At 51.4% G+C, this 17,651-nt stretch overlaps 2 protein-coding genes across 4 annotated transcripts in view; one reads left to right on the forward strand and one right to left on the reverse strand.

Annotated features, from left to right (window-relative positions):
• Positions 1–6,265: 6,265 nt before the first annotated feature.
• On the reverse strand, positions 6,266–13,363 carry TIGD5 (tigger transposable element derived 5). Its single transcript, XM_006131684.4, has one exon. It carries the CDS (start codon positions 13,168–13,170, stop codon positions 11,044–11,046), a length of 2,127 nt encoding a protein of 708 aa, XP_006131746.3. The 5' UTR covers positions 13,171–13,363; the 3' UTR covers positions 6,266–11,043.
• Positions 13,364–13,411: 48 nt separating this feature from the next.
• Positions 13,412–17,651, forward strand: part of EEF1D (eukaryotic translation elongation factor 1 delta) — a 31,246-nt gene continuing 27,006 nt past the window's right edge. The window contains exons 1-2 of one of the 3 annotated variants that reach the window (XM_075919976.1): positions 13,484–13,551; positions 15,463–15,516. In XM_075919976.1, coding sequence (XP_075776091.1) covers positions 15,491–15,516 — 26 coding nt within the window. In that variant the 5' untranslated portion in view covers positions 13,484–13,551; positions 15,463–15,490. Of the gene's footprint in view, positions 13,552–15,462; positions 15,517–17,651 lie in introns of all 3 variants that reach the window. The other 2 variants (XM_075919977.1, XM_075919978.1) reach the window with 2 other exon arrangements.

Here is a 17,651-nt window from a genome sequence, read left to right on the forward strand (position 1 = left end):
CCCCTGCTGCACTTTAAGCCCATTACTCCTTGTCCTGTCCTCAGAAACCAAGAGGAACAAATTTTCTCCTTCCTCCTTGTGACACCCTTTTAGATATTTGAAAACCGCTATCATGTCCCCCCCTTAATCTTCTTTTTTCCAAACTAAACAAGCCCAGTTCATGAAGCCTGGCTTCATAGGTCATGTTCTCTAAACCTTTAATCATTCTTGTCGCTCTTCTCTGTACCCTTTCCAATTTCTCCACATCTTTCTTGAAATGTGGCGCCCAGAACTGGACACAGTACTCCAGCTGAGGCCTAACTAGTGCAGAGTAGAGCGGCAGAATGACTTCACGAGTTTTGCTTACAACACACCTGTTGATACAACCTAGAATCATATTTGCTTTTTTTGCAACAGCATCACACTGTTGGCTCATATTCAACTTGTGGTCCACTATGACCCCTAGATCCCTTTCCGCCATGCTCCTTCCTAGACAGTCGCTTCCCATCTTGTATGTATGGGACTGATTGTTCCTTCCTAAGTGGAGCACTTTGCATTTCTCTTGATTAAACCTCATCCTGTTTACCTCTGACCATTTCTCTAACTTGCTAAGGTCATTTTGAATTATGTCCCTATCCTCCAAAGAAGTTGCAACCCCACCCAGTTTGGTATCATCTGCAAACTTAATAAGCGTACTCTCTATCCCAATATCTACATCATTGATGAAGATATTGAACAGTACGGGTCCCAAAACAGACCCTTGAGGAACTCCACTTGTTATCCCTTTCCAGCAGGATTTAGAACCGTTAACAACAACTCTGACTACGGTTATCCAGCCAATTATGCACCCACCTTATCGTGGCCCTATCGAAGTTATATTTGCCTAGTTTATCAAATGCCAGTGTGTGTGTTTACTGAGTTATTTTAATAAAACCCTGTTGTTTGCATCTCATGAATTGCTGCCTTTGGCTGAGAGGGCCTGGGGGGAAGGGATTCACTACCAGTGACAGAGAAGGGGGATCCTGTAGTGCAGTGGTCATCAACCAGTCGATGGAGATGTGCTCGTAGATCTTGGAGCCTCTGATGGGGTCCTGAGTGGTTTGGCCAGGAAGCTATCAGTGCTGTCACTTCGGTTGCCCCTCCACCCACTGCCATGCTGCCTTCGAGCTGCCCCCCCAGAAGCCTCCTGCTTGTTGTGCAGGGTGTGGGAAGAAGGGGGGGGCGGTGCTGATGTCAGGGTGTCCCTCCTCCCCACACTCCTATACCCTGTCTCCACACAGAGAAGGGGACGGAGGGAGCTTGACAATGCAAATCTCTGTCCTCACACGGTGCATGGGTGTCTGTCACACTCAAACACACAGGCTGCGTGTAGACTGGCAAGTTTTTCCGCAAAAGCATTTGCTTTTGCGGAAAAACTTGCCAGCTGTCTACACTGGCTGCTTGAATTTGTGCAAGAACACTGATTAATTACCTTTCCCTTTTAAGGCACAGACCTAACAGATTGATTTGTGATCGGTGCTGTCTGCCGGCGTGAGAGCTAGAAAGGCCTTTCGCTAACGGGAAGCCGTTTTCATCGAGTGACAGTCAGCCCATGTTTGGATAGATGCTGCTCCCACTCGGGAAAAAGCCCTCTTGTGCAAATGCTTTTGTTTGGTTTTGGACTGGTCTGTGCATTTCATCATTTTCATTTCTCTCTCATGCTTACATTTAATTGAGGGGTAAATTCTAAATTGCCCAACCTGTCATGGCTGGAGTTGTCATCCCTGTGGTAATTGCTGCTCCTGGAAGTGGCTGGCATGTCCCTGCAGCCCCTGAGAAAGGCAGAGCCTGGCCTGTGCGTTGAACGAGCACTGCTCCTTAGTCGCTGGGAGAAATGACCTGAAAAGCCCAGGAGGGAAGTGGTGTGTTAAGACCCTCTGTCCTGTACCAGACTGAATGTCCTTGGAAAACCAGGGAGGAGGGGAGCAGTGAGTGGATCTCCAGCCTGAAGTTTAATTTCATAACCAAACATTGCCTGCAAAAGGCTGAGGCACATGCTATAAATAAGCATAATTGTACATTCCCCTTCTTGGCTTGCAGGGGCGTCAGCCCTTCTCATGAGCTTGATATTTATAGCCCAGCCCTGGAGCTGAATGAAAACTCACCCAGATAAGAAAAATAGTCTCCCCAGCACACACAACCTGTGGTTTGCGGAGGGGGAATTCAGCCTGAGGGATTAATTACCTTTCCCTTTTAAGGCACAGACCTAACATTGATTTATGATCGGTGCTACACAGGCCTTTGCAAGGATACAGATTTAAAAATACTTCCTTCCCCCCCAGGTACATTTTGGAGACACAGCTCTGTCTGCTGGGGTGAGGGCTAGAAAGGCCTTTCGCTAACGGGAAGCCGTTTTCATTGAGTGACAGCTCAGGTTTGGATAGATCTGTTCTCAGCTTTCCTAGCAGCCCCCTTTACTGTCCCCAGGGATTTTAAAACTAACATGCCTCCCTTTTGCAGCAATGGAAGCCAGAAGGGGCCCTTTAATCTGACCCCTCTTACCTGGGTACCTCATCCCAGCTACACTGGTCTGGCTAAAGCCTTCTAGTCCTGGGAAGCCCAACATGAGGCTTGTCACAGGCAGAGAACAGGCGAGATCACGGCAGCATCAGTGCCTGGAACTGATCAACATCAGGGTGAATTCTACAGGGAAGTGCTGCCACCGTGCAAGGCGCTATACACGAGGCAGTGAAGTTCAGTCTCGTGTTTTTCAGCTCACTGATGTGGGAGGGAAAGGAGAACACACACATCCCCGCCTTCAGCCATCGCTGGGTGAAATGTTCTGGCCTGTGTTCTGCAGGTCAGACCTGAGACCCTGAATCTGTGAATCAAGAGACCTGACCGTATGATCTTCTGGTTCCCAGTGCAGAAGGGCTGCACCCAATCTCGCTGATTTTCCTGCTTGTGCATTCCCTGGGCTCCAACCACCACCTTACTAGGGTAGCTTAAGGTCATCCCCATTCTACAGTGGGGAAACTGAGGCAGAGCTGGGCTATCGTTTGCTGAAGCTTGGGGGTTTCTCAGCAGCACATCCCAAATCCACATTTCAGTAGGTTCCCAGCTGCGAAAGTGACACTGAACTGGAAGGGGATTAGTTCAGGCCAGCCCTAAACAGGACAGCACATGGGTTCTGCTCCTAAGTGGCCTTGACTCACAAGAGGTGTGGGGTGGGTCAGCTAAGGTGTATTCTCAGCTTACTCTATTGGCATCCAGACTCCTGGACCCCCCCCCCCCCAACCAGTCTCACATGGCTGAGCCAGCACCCCAGCCCATATCCAGCAGCACCTGCATCCTACTGCTCCGGCCAGCCTCTTCCTGGGCCACAGAGGGAAGCACGTCAGCCCACCCCCTACCCCGAGGGGCAGCACTGCCAGGAGATGGGAGGGGGCTGGAGCTGCTGCAGCTGACAGGAAGGAGGGGAGGGGGCTACCTGCCCATGAGTATGCAGTACAGCCTTGCAGGGGGGGTGAGGGGAGGGACAGTGCGGTGCTAGCAAAGAGAGGAAGACGATTGCCTGAGAAATGCATCCCCTTAGGCCTTCTGCTGTATCAAGCATTGGATTTGCTCTGGCTGAGGACCAATGCTTGGGGGGGGGGGGGAGGGGGAGAGGAGTTTAAGCTAATTGGCCTTTTCCATCTCCCCTGAGCCGAGCGTGACCTAGCAACAGAGCCAGCTTCCTTTATCCCCCACAGCTGATCTTCTATCCCCAAGGGACAGGATTCCTACATGGCTACAGCCTCCACAGAAACACCAGCCACCGCAGGTCACCCTCCCTGCCAGCTAATCCAAAGCACACCAACCTCCGCCAGCCTCCTTCTGTTGCAGCAGGCACGGAGCAGAGCCCTTAGTGCACATGTACCGTCAAGGGACAGTCGCTTAGCCCCATGCGTCCAGCGCTGGGGGAATTGCGTACACTCAGCCCACGGACGGCCCTCTCTGACCCGACCCAGCCGATCTCCCAGCATCTTGCAAACTTCATCAGCTCCAATCCCTCGCGGAGAGCTGCACTGATCAGCGCAGGAAGGTGAAAAGCTGCTTGTGGTCACTGAATATTATTGGTAGAACACAGGAATTATACCCCATAGCATCCCTCAGGGCGCTTTGGTGTCTCAGCTGAAGGAGCCCCTGTTGATGCATAAACTAGATACAACAACAGTTCAACGTCGGTTTCAGAGCAAGTTTCTAGCCTGGTTTGGACAGTACTGGAGTGCACAGAAATGCAAGGACATGGCCGCCGTGCCCTCGACTTGCCTGGAAATGAGAGGGGTCTCTTCCAGGGTCACCTCAGCCAACAACACGGACACATTTTCCTACTGGGAAACGAGCTTTGGCGAACTCCCATTCTTACTCGGGTCAGCAGAGGTAGATCTCTGCGTGGAGACCAAATCTGTATCTGGACATCTGCGGACATCGATTCTCGCAGATACAAATCAGGTATCTGCGAAGCTGCAGGATTCTAGACACAAAATGTATCTGTGTCCATACCCTCAACATTCAGCTGCGGAGAGCCGCATCCACCTCTGCAGATACCTGCAGATACAGAGCAAATATCTGTGGCTTTGCGGGTCTATATACATCAGACGACACTGCCGTCTAAAGCCATGAACACAGGTGCTCGGACCCTTCCGACCCACTAGCCTACACTCCCTACCAGTGTTTTGCACAAAACCCAGGACTCCAGTGTCCCCCCCCCCCATAACTTTACATTCCCCTCCCCATGGTCCCAGTGATAGGAATAGAACCCTAATGGCCCACCCCCCATATCCCAGAGCCCTACATCTGGATTCTGACAATCCAGTCGCTCCCAAGCAGTGATTCTGAACTTCGGTGTGTCAAAGGGTGAAATTTAGGACAAAAGAGAGGCCTTCCTGTTCCACAGTGGGGGAAGGGAAAGGTCATTCTTGGACACAGAGTTCATGTGCGTTTCAAGCTCCCTTCCTGGTAGATCCATACTGAGAGCTCCAAGGGTCCCATGACAGAACTTGCGACAGGCCTCCCTTACATTTCAGCCTCTGAAAATAATTTTGTACCATCAAGTATCTGGCCGAGGCAACAGCCTCTGGTCACACTGGCTGAACCTCTCCATGGGTAACATACATATTAGAACGAAATCGGTTTGCAAGAGACTGCCAACATCCAAAGCACTTGCTGGCTAAATGTTGAGAGGTCAGCATTACCCAACAGCCCTTTTTACTACAACAGCTTTGACTGGGATGGTACACCAAGCCTGCAACACCGACAGCCTGGAACAGCTCAGATTGCCACAGCGTAGCTCTCTAGGTGGTCCCTTCTGGCCTGGGAATCTCTGACTCATGATTGTGCCAATCTCAAAAGGGGAAACCCATTTCAAACTGTGAAGCACAAGGGAAAAAAGAAAAAAAAAGGCAAGTGCAGCAGCGAGGTTATGCAACACATCAACAGGAAAGTAAAAAGCCAGGTGACATTCTAGTCTTCCTCTCTAATGAGTGAATCTGTAATTAACTAATTTGTAGCTGAGCATCCTATCAAACAGCCAAATACTCTGGAATTGTGGAAGAAATGGGGAGAAACACCATCCCTTTTTCCTCTTCTCAACCTCCTCCTGCTCCCCTGCACACTAGAGAAGGATTTTTCCCCCACGTAGAGAGATAAAAGGGCACCTTGGAGATACTAGGGGTCACCAAATGAAATTAATAGGCAGCAGTTTTAAAAAACAAAAGGAAGTGTTTCTTCACACAGCGCACAGTTAACCGGTGGAACTCCTTGCCAGAGGATGCGCTGAAGGCTAAAATTTTAACAGGGTTCAAAAAGAGAGCTAGCTAGATTCATGGAGGTTAGGTCCATCAATGGCTATTAGCCCGGATGGGTAGGAATGGTATCCCTAGACTCTGCTTCTCTGGAGGTGGGTGACAGGGCAGGGATCCCATGAGGATTACCTGTTGTGATCCCTCCTTCTGGGGCATCTGGTATTGGCCACTGTCGGCAGACAGGACACTGGGCTAGATGGACCTTTGGTCTGACCCAGTGTGGCCGTTCTTATACAGATCCTACCACCAGTTCAGGGGCAGCAGCTCCTTGGACAGTCTGACGCATTAACACAGAAGAGCAGATCTTCAGGACAGACTGAAGCAACTCACGGATTGTTTTCTGAAAGCTGACACTGAAATACACCAGGAGATTTGAGCATGTGACAGAGAACAAGGAGATCATGGATTTACGAAGGGTTATTTCTGTGCAACACGCAGCTGAAGTTTTGAAAAAACACACCTTTCATTTTGCTGACAGCTTTATTAATCCCCAAAGACCAGGACTGGCAGCAGTAACTACTAGACTCTGTTGCCTGGCAGAAACCATACATGGCAGAATGAGACTGCTAAGGGCAGCGGTAGGCGTGTTTTCTTGGGGAGGAAGGGAATGGGAGGAGGGCTGCATCTTTTACAGCAGCTAGTACTGCAAAGCTGGCTACTCAAAAAGAATCCTCACATTCACAGTCCGACGGTTGAAACATACTAGGGTTCCCAGGGAAACAAGGTTCCAGATGAAACATACAAGGCCTGAGATTTAGCCACTATTTCTTCATGTTTCCTAAACAACAAAACAGAACAGCAGAACCTTTCAAAACTGTTTCCTAGCTAGAAATTACATGACTTCAACAACATCCTAAAAGGCGCTCCACATTTTTCTACACTCCCTAATAGTAACCATACATAGGTGGCTGATCAGTGAGATGGGATAACTGGTACCTCCCTTACTTCATCACCCAATTGTGACCTTCATTCATATCACAGCAAATTAAGGATGTAAGCCACTAGTTGCTTCCCTCCACTTGCTGCCTATCAAGAGGCTGGGGGAGGGCGGGGGACCAGGCATGAACGGGAAATCAGCTGATTCCTGGTTAACACCCAGTCGCAGACTCTGCTTTTTAAATGTATTAAGATCCTGCTGGCCCTTAATACATTAAAAATCAGAAGCACAGCAGGGGGGGGGGGGACCTAGGAATCAGCTGGCCTGGCTCGCACCGGGTCCCCCGCTACGCACCTGCCCTTTAAATGTATTAAGAGCCAGCAGGCTCCCCCGCTTAGATGGAAAATCCATCGATTAGTTAATTAATCTATATTTAATATCCCTACAGCAAATAGTTAGCAAATATTCATCAGGTCTCTGGGGCAGGATCAGCATCTTCTCAGGTCTCCTCTGACCCACCTGGCAGCTAAAAAGAACAAAACCACCCCACATACATCCATTTTCGCCACTCTTGTTCGGGTGGTATTAATCATCTCTAGGACAAGTCAAATGACCATGCCAATTTTCTCCAATACAACTTAAGTCTCATCTTTTATCATGACAGTTTTCATTTACCCTCCCTCACACTTACAGACCCAGCTCATTTTGCTACCTATGACTGCATCCTGCCCCTCACAAAAGATCACAATTTCTTTATAAAAAAAAAATCTGGCACCACCTTCCAATGTGATCCTGGATTCTCCATCAACCTCCTTCTCTCTACACTTCAGTGAGATCGAGATTTCTTCCAGACCAAAAACACCTTTACTCCATCCATCCATCTCATCCCAAGCTTCTCTAAGACATGACATGGTTGATTACTCCCAGCTTCTTAAATCTTCTCCTCCAATGGATCTAGCTGCTCTTTTTCATGGTGGTCTCCGTTTCAGATTGCTGCTCTAGCAACCCTTAGCTTTCATACAGATAACGCCCCACGTTTAAGCCAATGCTATCTAAACTTCACCCAACTGAGACCAATACTGGCATCTTCCTGGAAAGCAGAAGGATAAACCTAAGTTGCTTAAAAAGGAGCATTTTGCAGGCAGTCATTCTTAGAGGTTCAAGCTAGCGACTACATGAGCCCAGTTTGCCATGTTCCATCTTGACAATCTGTGAGCCCATCTCAGCTAAAAGTTTTAGACTAGGACCTTTCCACCAGCAGTTGTGAAAACAAAGGAAATCAGTTTTTTGCCTTGAAACAGTCCAAGTGCCAAGCATTTACTGTATTTTCCTAATCATCTTTTCCTGGTTCCCTTAACAACACTGATCACAGAGAGGGAGAGTTTTTAAAAACATTTTTATGAAAATGGAAGTTAATACCTTACTGATGTGAGGAAATTTGTTCCAGTTACTTGTTTGCCATGCTTACGCCTGATTTTAGTAGTTAATGGCTCATCCTTTAACAGATCACTTTTGGAAACACAGCGCATGAGAGCAGACATCTACTCTATCAGCAATGGAAATGCCAAATAAATTCCAGTTCTGGAATCTTTATTTCTTGCAATGATACGAAGCAAGAAAGATCCCACCTTGAATTTCAGGGCCTGAGGCTGTGAAACTGGGTACTTATAAAATATTTTTACTTTATAATTGAATACACTGTTTCTGGAGCCACTGAAGGAAACGGGATCCCACCAAGGTCCCGTTTTCAGAGTCACTTTTCACATACCAGCCACACTCATTTCAAGAATAAAGGACATTAGTAACTGTAAAGCTTAGCCAGCCAGCCAGCCACAGAATTAACAGCTTGACAACTCCTTTAACCTTCCCAACAATGCAGTCCTTTGGAAACAGAAGCTGTAGTTGGTTAATGTCCTCAGGAATTTTTATGCTTAAATGGGATCTTCCCTCATCCTTAAGTGATGCATGCAGCTCCACTGTCTCTCAGAATTCCTAATCTCCTTCCAAGAGTGATATTTTAAACGTTCATAGAGATTCACAGACATTAAGGCCTAAAGGGACTATTAGTTCACCTCTAGCATAAGACAGGCCATGCAATTTCACCACATCATCTCTACATTGAGCCAAATACTTGCATTTGACTACAGGATATCTTTTAGCAATATACACATTACTGACCTACTTTCAAAGTCAGGTGGCTTAGGGCTAAAATGTAACCTTTAAAAAAAATTAAATGATAAAACCTAATAGAATTTTTTTTCAAATAATCAAAGTAAGTAACTTGGAAGTAATTATGCAACTTAAAACTTTCCCCTCGTTAGCATACACAACCCAAACACTGCCATATGCCTATATGTAACAGTGAGAAAATTACTGATTACAAAGCAATGTGAAACGGATTAGACTATTTCCAAATGCTGGCTCTGGAAACAGTGGAAATTGTACAAAAATATAGGTATTTGTAACTGTCTCATTTGCTGTCTTCACCTGTCCCTAAAACAGCTACTCCAAAGCAGAAGCTGGAATCCCAGTTTTAAAGGCTACTATTCAGAGCTAATTATCCAAATGGAGGAGAAAACCAGGTTTATAAGGCAACTGTATTAATTTATTCACTCTTCTTCATCTCAAGATATGAGATTTTATTTTGTAAACAACTCTCAGTATTAGTTCATGGGCTCAGAAGCAAGAGCTGAACCACAATTCAAGAGATTCTTTTTCAGAGCAGCCAGTGTTTTTACAGATAACTAGATGACTTTGCCTACTGAAACAAATTTAGGAGGATCACATACAGTTGAACAGTGAATGCAATTTCAAGGGTTAAATCAAAAGCTTACTTGCCACATCATTTTGAAGAAAAGTCACATTAAAATCTATTTTGCTTCACTATACATCCGGCTAAAGGAACGATTTACCAAAAGCCCCCAAAGTGGAATAGAAATCGATTAGCTCTTCATAGACTCTGAAGTTACGAGATGGAAAAGATGGCTATGTATCCATCCCCACAATGCAGAACTGTTCAACTATTTTTTTTGTTGCTAAATAGCAGACTAAAAGTAATTAAAAAAAATCAGGCAAAGAAAGATTCCAATTGGAATCTCATACCTGTATTTTTTAATAGAAATGTTGTGGACCACACCAATTTCTGCCTCACCCCAGCTGCAGGTCATGTTACGGGCAGCCTCCAAGAGGCAAAACCAGCAATCTGCTTGCAGAATATCCCACTGCTGAAGGGAGTTTTAGTCTCTTCCTGGCCACCGAGCTTAACTGTTTTGCTATAAGACTGGAAAATAAAGTGGGGTTTTTTTTGGAAGTCTTAAGTATCCATGGTTTAAGAGCTACAGCAGCCCTCATGCACATCAAGTCACCATGGAGTGGACATTAGCTCACCAACTCTTAGGGTGGCCTGCAGCTTATCAAGAATACCCCCAGCCCAGAGCGTACCAGTTCCAATCCAGTGCATGTGAAACCCACCGCTGATTTAAACCCATCCTAGTATAAGAAGCAGCCAGTTAGCAGATGGGAAGGATAAAAGCAACCAGCCCCCTCCAGAGTGTGAACAAAGACACCCAAGCCAGTGGCTGCTGCAGTTTACGTCCGGGTAGCAGTTACAGTCCAGTGATGGGTTTAGATCCAGCTGCTACCGGGATTCACCTCCGTGAGGCTGCAGCCAGGTTACCTGTTTCACTTCCTTCCCTGCCAGCACTTTTTTCCCCCTCTTTACAGCTTGAGAAGAAAGAGCCTCTTTCGGTGGTGAGTAACCAGGCTCAACCGCCTTCCCCGCCCAGCAGCACTGGTACTGCTGACCATCTCACAGTGCCGCCATTGCTGGTCCCAGAATCCCCTCCTCCAATCAAGCTGGGGGGCAGTGTGCTTTCTGTGTCCCCCACCTAAGCCCTTCTCAGGGATGTTCCCTCAATCCCAGGAGGATGTGGGTAAGCCCATGCCCCAGGCCTCACAGTGACACTGAATGCAGGGATAGGGCCCCCTGCCTCTGCCCCACAAGCTTGGGGGATATGCTGAGGTCGGGGGTCAGGATTAACCCTCCAGTGATGTTGCAAGGGATTATCCGCCTCCATCCATGGAGCAGGGACTAGCACCTCCCAATGACATTTAAAGTGAGGAATAGCCCTCAAGTGATGGCACTTTGTGGGCCGTTGGTCCCCCTTATTAGCCCCAGGAGGCAGGGTTACCCTGCAGTGACCGTACAGCAGGCAGGAGTTCCCAGCCCCACAAGGTAGGAGACCCCATCCTTAAGCATTGATGGGTAGGAGGACTGGCCCCCATTGTAGAGTTGGGTTTAGGGGCTACACCCTCAAAGGTGCAGCAGCAGGTGGCTGACCAGCTCCTGTCCCCTTGCTCCCTCTAGGAATCTGAGCTACCCCCTCGGTGCAGCCGCTGGGCCATACTGATGAGGGAGCGGAGCTGCACCAACTTGAGCGGCCCCACCTGCCGGGGGTCCTGGCTCTCCAGCCAGCGCAGAGCTGTCTCTAAGCCCCTGATGGCTTCCTGAGCCGTGGGCAGTGGGGGATCCCCTCCTTCTTCCACTCCACTGCCTCTTCCCCCTGCTCCCACCCCTGCTGCCTCCTCCTCCTCCTCCCCCACGCAGCCTCCAGGTTCCTCATCCCCACCGTCCCCTTCCCCATCTTCCCCCTCCGTGCCTGGCGCCACATCGTCCAGGTGTAGCCAGTCAGCCACTTCCTCGGGTGCCAGATGCTTGTAAGCCAGAGCAGCCAGGTGGGTGAGGTCGCTGAAGACCTTGCTGTCCCCACCGCCTCCATCCTCGCCCAGCGGCTCTCCCTGCTCCTCCTCCCCGGGCTGGGGCTCGAAGGCAGCGCGCAGCCCCAGCAGCCAGCACTTCTCAATGGAGCCAGCAGGGATGAGGTCCCAGGAGAGGCCAGCCAGGTACAGCATGTCCTTGAGCAGGAAGGAGCGCACAAAGTCCAAGGGGCCATTCCCAGCCGGGCAGGGCCCTCCGGTTGGGCCTCCTCCCCCACTGGCCACGCAAGACACTGCCAACCGCAGCAGTTCCCGCTTGTAGAGTTGCTTGAAGGCGGACACCACGCCTTGCTCCAGTGGGGCCGGGATACGGCCTCCCCCTCCAGCCGAGCCGCCCCCTGCCGCAGCCTTGGAGAGGAAGAGGGCTCGGATAGAGCCATCCGGGGTCTGCAGCTGGGGTGGCTCTTCAGGGCCAGCACCGGAAGGTGGCGGGGAGCTGCTGAGCAACAACACCGCCTTCTGCTGGAGGCAGCTGCGGCGCAGGTAACGCTTGACTCCGGGCACAAAGTCTTCAAAGAACCAGGCCCGGAGGAGGGCAGGTCCGAGCCGGGCCTCGGGGCTGTAGCGGTAGCAAGCCGGGAACTTGTCCTGGTTGTGGTGCCGGAGACTGGGCGGGTCCGGGAGCCCCCCGACCACCAGCGGTTTCAGCTTGTGCGAGCCAGTCAGGTTAGCGGCCAGCAGTACGGTGACGCGCTCCTTCACTGCCAGCCTCCGGCGGGGGGGAGCCGGCACGCGGGGGGAACGGACCCGCAGCTCCCCAGCCTGGCCCGGCAGCAGCTTCCAGTAGAGTCCGGTTACGTTGGCGTTGTAGATCTGCTCGTCCCCGTAGCCGCCCCCGTCCGAAGGAACGGCAGCGGGCGGCGGCGGCGACAGGAGCAGCGAGGGGTCGGGGAAGGCGGACGAGGCGGCCCCGGGCTCCAGCTCCGGCTTGAGCGGCGGGGTGCCCGGAGCGGCAGGGTCCCCCCCTCCGCCTTCGCCGTAGATGCGCTGGCTGGAGATGCCGTGCCGCTTCTGCCAGCGCCAGAACCAGCCGTGGCTGGCCTTGAAGGTGCACTCGGGGCCGTAGATCTGGCGGGCGAAGGCCTCGGCCTGGGCCTGGATGATGGGCCCCGAGAGGGGCACGCCGTGCTGCCGCAGGGTGAGGAACCAGGTGTAGACGGCCCGGTCGATCTCCTCCTCGTTGGCCAGGCGCATCTTCTTGCGCTGGGTGCCCACCTCGCCGCCCAGCTGGTCCAGGAACCAGCGCAGCTTGGGCTCGTCCTTGAGCCAGCCGCGCAGCGTGCCGCCGGGCACCCCGAAGTCGCGGCACACCGAGGCCTGGCGCTCGCCCGTCTTCACGCGCTCGATGGCCTGCAGCTTGTCCTTGATGGAGTAGGCGCGGCGGAAGGCCGCCAGCCCGCCCCGCCGGCACCGCGCCGCCGCCCGCGGCTCCCGCCCGCCCGGCTCCTCCCGCCCCCCGCTGCCGCCCGGCCCCTGCGGGGAGCGTCTGCGCCGCGGGCCCGGCTCCCCGCCGGCCGGGGGCCGCCGCGCGTCCATGCGCGGCCCCCGCTTAGCGCCCGGCCCCGCCCGGCCCGCGTCCATGGCGGGGGCGGCCGCGCGGAGCCATGCGGGCCGGGGCGCGTTATAACCGGGGTGGGGGGGGGGGAGCCGAGCTCTTTTGTCTCCTCTGCGGCCCCGGAGAGCCGATAGGGCGGGACGGCGGCCACCGCGCATGCGTCATCGCTGCTCGCCCCGAGGTGGAACGTCCCAGTCCCCCCCCCCCCGCACACGCCTCCCGTTGGACTCTTCCACCTGTAATTCCTACAGCCGGCCTCCTCGCCGGAATGGTCCATCGTCCCAAGCGGGGGAGGGGGTGTCCCATCCTGGGGAGGGGGCGTCCCACCCTCCTGTGTGTCCCTCCCCGGGCCTGTTCCATTTCCCCGCAGCCGGGAGCGTGCTTCCACAGAACGGGCCCCCGAGCGGCTCCTCGACATTCAGCCGCCCCCCCTCCCGCGCCGCCGCGGTTGGTCGGCGCCGCGACCCAGAATCCCCCGCGCGGCCAGCGCGGCTTCCTTTCTGCCGACGGAGGCCGAGCGGAGCGCAGCCGCCCGCCGCGTGAGTAGCGAGCCCCGCGGGGGAGGGGCGGCGAGGCCGGGCCGGGCCGCTCGCTCCGTGGGGGGGGCTGAGGTGGGTTCCCGGCTGCCCCCCCCGCGGGGGGGCCTCACCGGCGCCCCCAGCATCTGCCCCTCCCCGTGAGCGGCCCCGCTTCTCCCGGGGGGGGGGCGTGCCCCGGGGGGGGGCGCTTCCATCTCTTCTAGGGGAGCCCCCCCGGGTTGTGCCCCCCTCCCAGTGGGGCGCTCAGCTGCGGGCCCGGTGGCCCCCGGAGCGACCCCCCCGGCTGGGGGGGGCGAGGGGGGGCGAACGCTGCGGCGCGGACCCCCCCCCCCAGCTCTGCCCGGTCCCTGGAGGCTCCGCGGTCCCCGCGTCTCGGCCCGTCTGCCCCGCAGCGCCCCTAAGGAAGGTCCCGCCCCTCTCCGCGCAGCCCCTGCCCCCAGCCTGGCGGGATCAGCTGCTGCTCTTCCTTCCTCCTCCCGGGCTGTGCTGCAGCCCAGCTCCCTCGCCCCTGGTTCAATTCTCATTTCTTCTCTTCACAACCACAGAGCGCCGCCTGCCTTCTTAAAACGGGTCTGAGTGACACGCACGAGGGGTCTTCGCAAGCGCGTTGTTCCATTCCCCAGTGTCCCCTCTTCCGGGGATTCCTGGCATCTCCCATAGGGATATGAAATACGATGAATTCTTATCGGTTAGAACTCAGCTATTCTATCGTCCTGGGGGTGGGACTGGCAGCCAGTGCGCTCTGGCCCCACTTCCGAGGAGTCCCCTGCAGTACAAGGTGCCAGGTGGGAGCCGGTCTGCGACAGGAGCCAATTTAAAAAACCGCTCCCCTTGAGGACCGTCTGCCTTTCGCCCTGCTCTGGTACCTCTGATACAGAGGCAGCAGCGGGGTGGCAGCAGCCCCTGTCTGGGCATACTGGGGGGGCAGGTCTGAGCTCCCAGACCTAGCACAAACCAGAACTGAGCTGGGCTGCCTGCCTGCTTGGCTCCTAATACGCTTTAAATGCAGACCCGCAGTCGGGGTAGGTCCCAGATCAGCCAATGCTGAGCCAGGCTGCTGGCCAGCCTACTAAAAAATGTACTGGTGTTGGGGGGATGTGTGTAATCTATAGCAGTGGTCTACAACCTTTTTCCATTTGTGACCCCCATGCCACGACCCACAGGTTGCACACCACTGGTCTGTAGCATTAACAGATAAGCTTTTGCTTATCCATTGATTGACTAACTGTTACGTGCCTACCTCCCCAGTGATGGCAGCTAGTTGATCTGTAGACAATTACAACTTTAATGCTTAAAACTGCGGGTTCTACTCACTAAATGTTGGGGAGTATTTGCGTCTCCTCTACCTTTTCTGGCTTTTTGATTTCCACCAAAATCAGTAGGATTCTGCCCGTTGTTAGGATGTCAAATCCTCTTTGTTTGGCTAACAGGTTAAACATTTTGTTTAACTGATTAACCGATTAAAGGGCCAAGCGCAGAGGGGGAGCTCCAGCCTTGAGTTCCCATGCCTTTCTCCCCCACTCCCCTTCCCTGCTGGGCTGGAAGGCCCACCCAAAACAGCCCTTGCCTGCGGTCCTAATCTGAGCAGTCTCTGCTGAAGGGGCACCTGGGCCAGCTGCAGACAAGGTGCTCCTCAGAACACTGGAGTAGCCCCTGTCTGTGGTGCCCCCATGCCAGCCCCCACGGAGCACTCCCTGGCAGGTGGGGGGGGGGGTGTTACTTCAGCCCCATTGGTTAACTGGTTGAACTTAAGGTACATATTCTTTTCCTGTGCTTGGCTTTCCTCCTTTCCTGTAGGTATACTTTCCTCTGCTCCCTCACTCACTGTTCTATTCATTCACTGATACTTGTTGATTTATTTTTCATATTAAAACTTACTACTTATCCTTTCTCTACTCTGATTTTCTGCAGAACTGCATACTTTTGTCTGGAGGAGCAAATGGAGCCTTTCTTTCTCTGTGACAGGTATCTCCAGACCTGCTTTTCCATACCTATTAGCAGAGTACTTTTAGGTACTGCTTATTGGTTGCTGTATCACCTGTGGCCAGATGTCAGGGTTTCACGGGATCATAGTTGGGAGGTCCCAGCTGTCTTTTTGTGGGCTGATTGGCAGTGCTTTTGCTCAGTTACATCCTGAAGCACTCCACAATCTTCCCATAAGAAGTACTGCAGGTAGCTGGATTGGTAAATTCTTTAGTGGAATTAAACACTTGACTAACATGATTCTTGCTTATGTGTGTGTAATTGAATTAATTACCAAATTTTGGGCTGGGAGCAGAGGGCGTGGAATACTAAACCTGCTTCCTTCTCCAATTATTTCCCCTTCTCCAATTATTTAACTTTGTAGTTGACAATTATTTTCCTGGCTGTTGCTGGGATTAACTTTCGGTAGATTTTATTGGGGCATGGATGTGATGTGAGAGAGTGCATGAGTATTCTCTCTATAATCCCTGTTGGCTCTGTTTAGCTCTGATACCAAACATTAGAAACAGATTATGTCCAGAATGAGGACATGTTGATGTGCAGAGTTGAAAAAAAAAAGTATTACAGCACACATGCGGGGGAATAACCTAATCATAAAGATGCATTTTGTTAAAGAATCAGGATGACAGTTTTCATATTACTTTTCAGTGAAGCTTTTTGGGATTTGCTGTCTCTTTCATTATCAATGGGTTCTAAGACATGGGTTTCCAAACTGGGGGAGCTTGAAGAAGTTCTGGGGGGGGGGGGCTCAAGGTGACCCAGCCCCCTCCATCAATTCCCCTCCCCCCCCAAGAAAGAGCCCAGTCTGTCCATCTGTTTGGGCATCTGCTCAACAAGTTTTGCTGCTATATTTTTTTGGAGGGTGGGGACGTGAGGGTTTCTCAAAAATCAAAAAGGGGTCGTGATGTGGAAAAGTAACCACTGCTCAAAGTCATTAGTGGTAATCTTGCACTGTTTAAGATTGTGGGTTTTGAAAAGCACATCACCCTCCAGCAACGTAATATTAGTGGACTGCATTTAAGTATCGAGCAGAGTTCTTTACTTCGGGTGTGTCTAGACTACCTAGTTTTGTCGACAAAAGTGGACTTTTGTCGACAAAACTATACCAGCGTCTACACTACCGCTGAGTTCTGTCGACATAACGTCGACAGAACTCAGCAGTTTTGTCGACGCTGATATACCTCATTTTACGAGGCATAACACCTTCTGTCGACAGAACGTGTTATTGCCTGTAACGTTGCGTCCAGACTACTGAGTTCTGTCGACAAAGCAGCTTGCTTTGTCGACAGAACTCAATGTGTCTGGACGCTCTTTGTCGACGGAAGTTTTGTCGACAGTATCTGTCGACAAAACTTCCGTCGACAAAACGCGGTAGTCTAGATGTACCCTTCTACTGTGAAGAGTTCTTCTACTGATGTCTGCTGTTGACATACTCAGAAATAGGAACTGTTGCAGAGATTCTTCTTAAAGCTCAGTAAGATTATTTTTAGTTGTAAAGCTTAGTGCTCATTAAAGTTTGACTTTTCAAGTGTCATAGGCTATGTCTACACTATCAGTTTGTTTGCCTAATTTATGCTACCTCCCTGAGTGACATAAGTTACACTTAAACAATGAATAGTTACATTGACATATACACAGGTGTGGACAGTGCTGTGCTGATCAAGAATGTCTTTCCCATTGACTTAGAGCAACTGTATTGGAGAGCTTGTGGTGGTGGTATATATAAAATTAAATAAAAGGTTGATTTCTGCTTAATCCACCATGCCCTGGAGGGGTCTGATAAATATCTTAAGCAGACTGGCTGTGGCCTGCAGTTTGGGTGTTGGAGGGAATTAACTTTAAAAACATCGTTTGATTGATATTGAAATATATTTTGTCTGTCTCAAAACCACTCTTGACTAAAAAGGAGATCTGTTTAAATTCTTAGGGGGACTAGACATCTTCCAGAAATTGTTTTTGTATAATCTTTTAACAAACTTTTGCTAGAGGCCGTTTTGTTTTGTTTTGTTTTGTTTTGTTTTGTTTTGTTTTGTTTTGTTTTGTTTTGAATCTTTCATTCACTGCTAGTTGGCACAAGCTAATTAACATCTCTAACTATTCTTGGTACTCTGCAAACT

The sequence above is a fragment of the Pelodiscus sinensis genome, chromosome 2, assembly GCF_049634645.1.
Source record: "Pelodiscus sinensis isolate JC-2024 chromosome 2, ASM4963464v1, whole genome shotgun sequence".
Lineage (NCBI taxonomy): Eukaryota > Metazoa > Chordata > Testudines > Trionychidae > Pelodiscus > Pelodiscus sinensis.

What these genes read in the sequence shown, in the direction of transcription:
- TIGD5 (XM_006131684.4), bottom strand. Translation starts at nt 13,170, where the DNA reads ATGCGCGGTGGCCGCCGTCCCGCCCTATCGGCTCTCCGGGGCCGCAGA.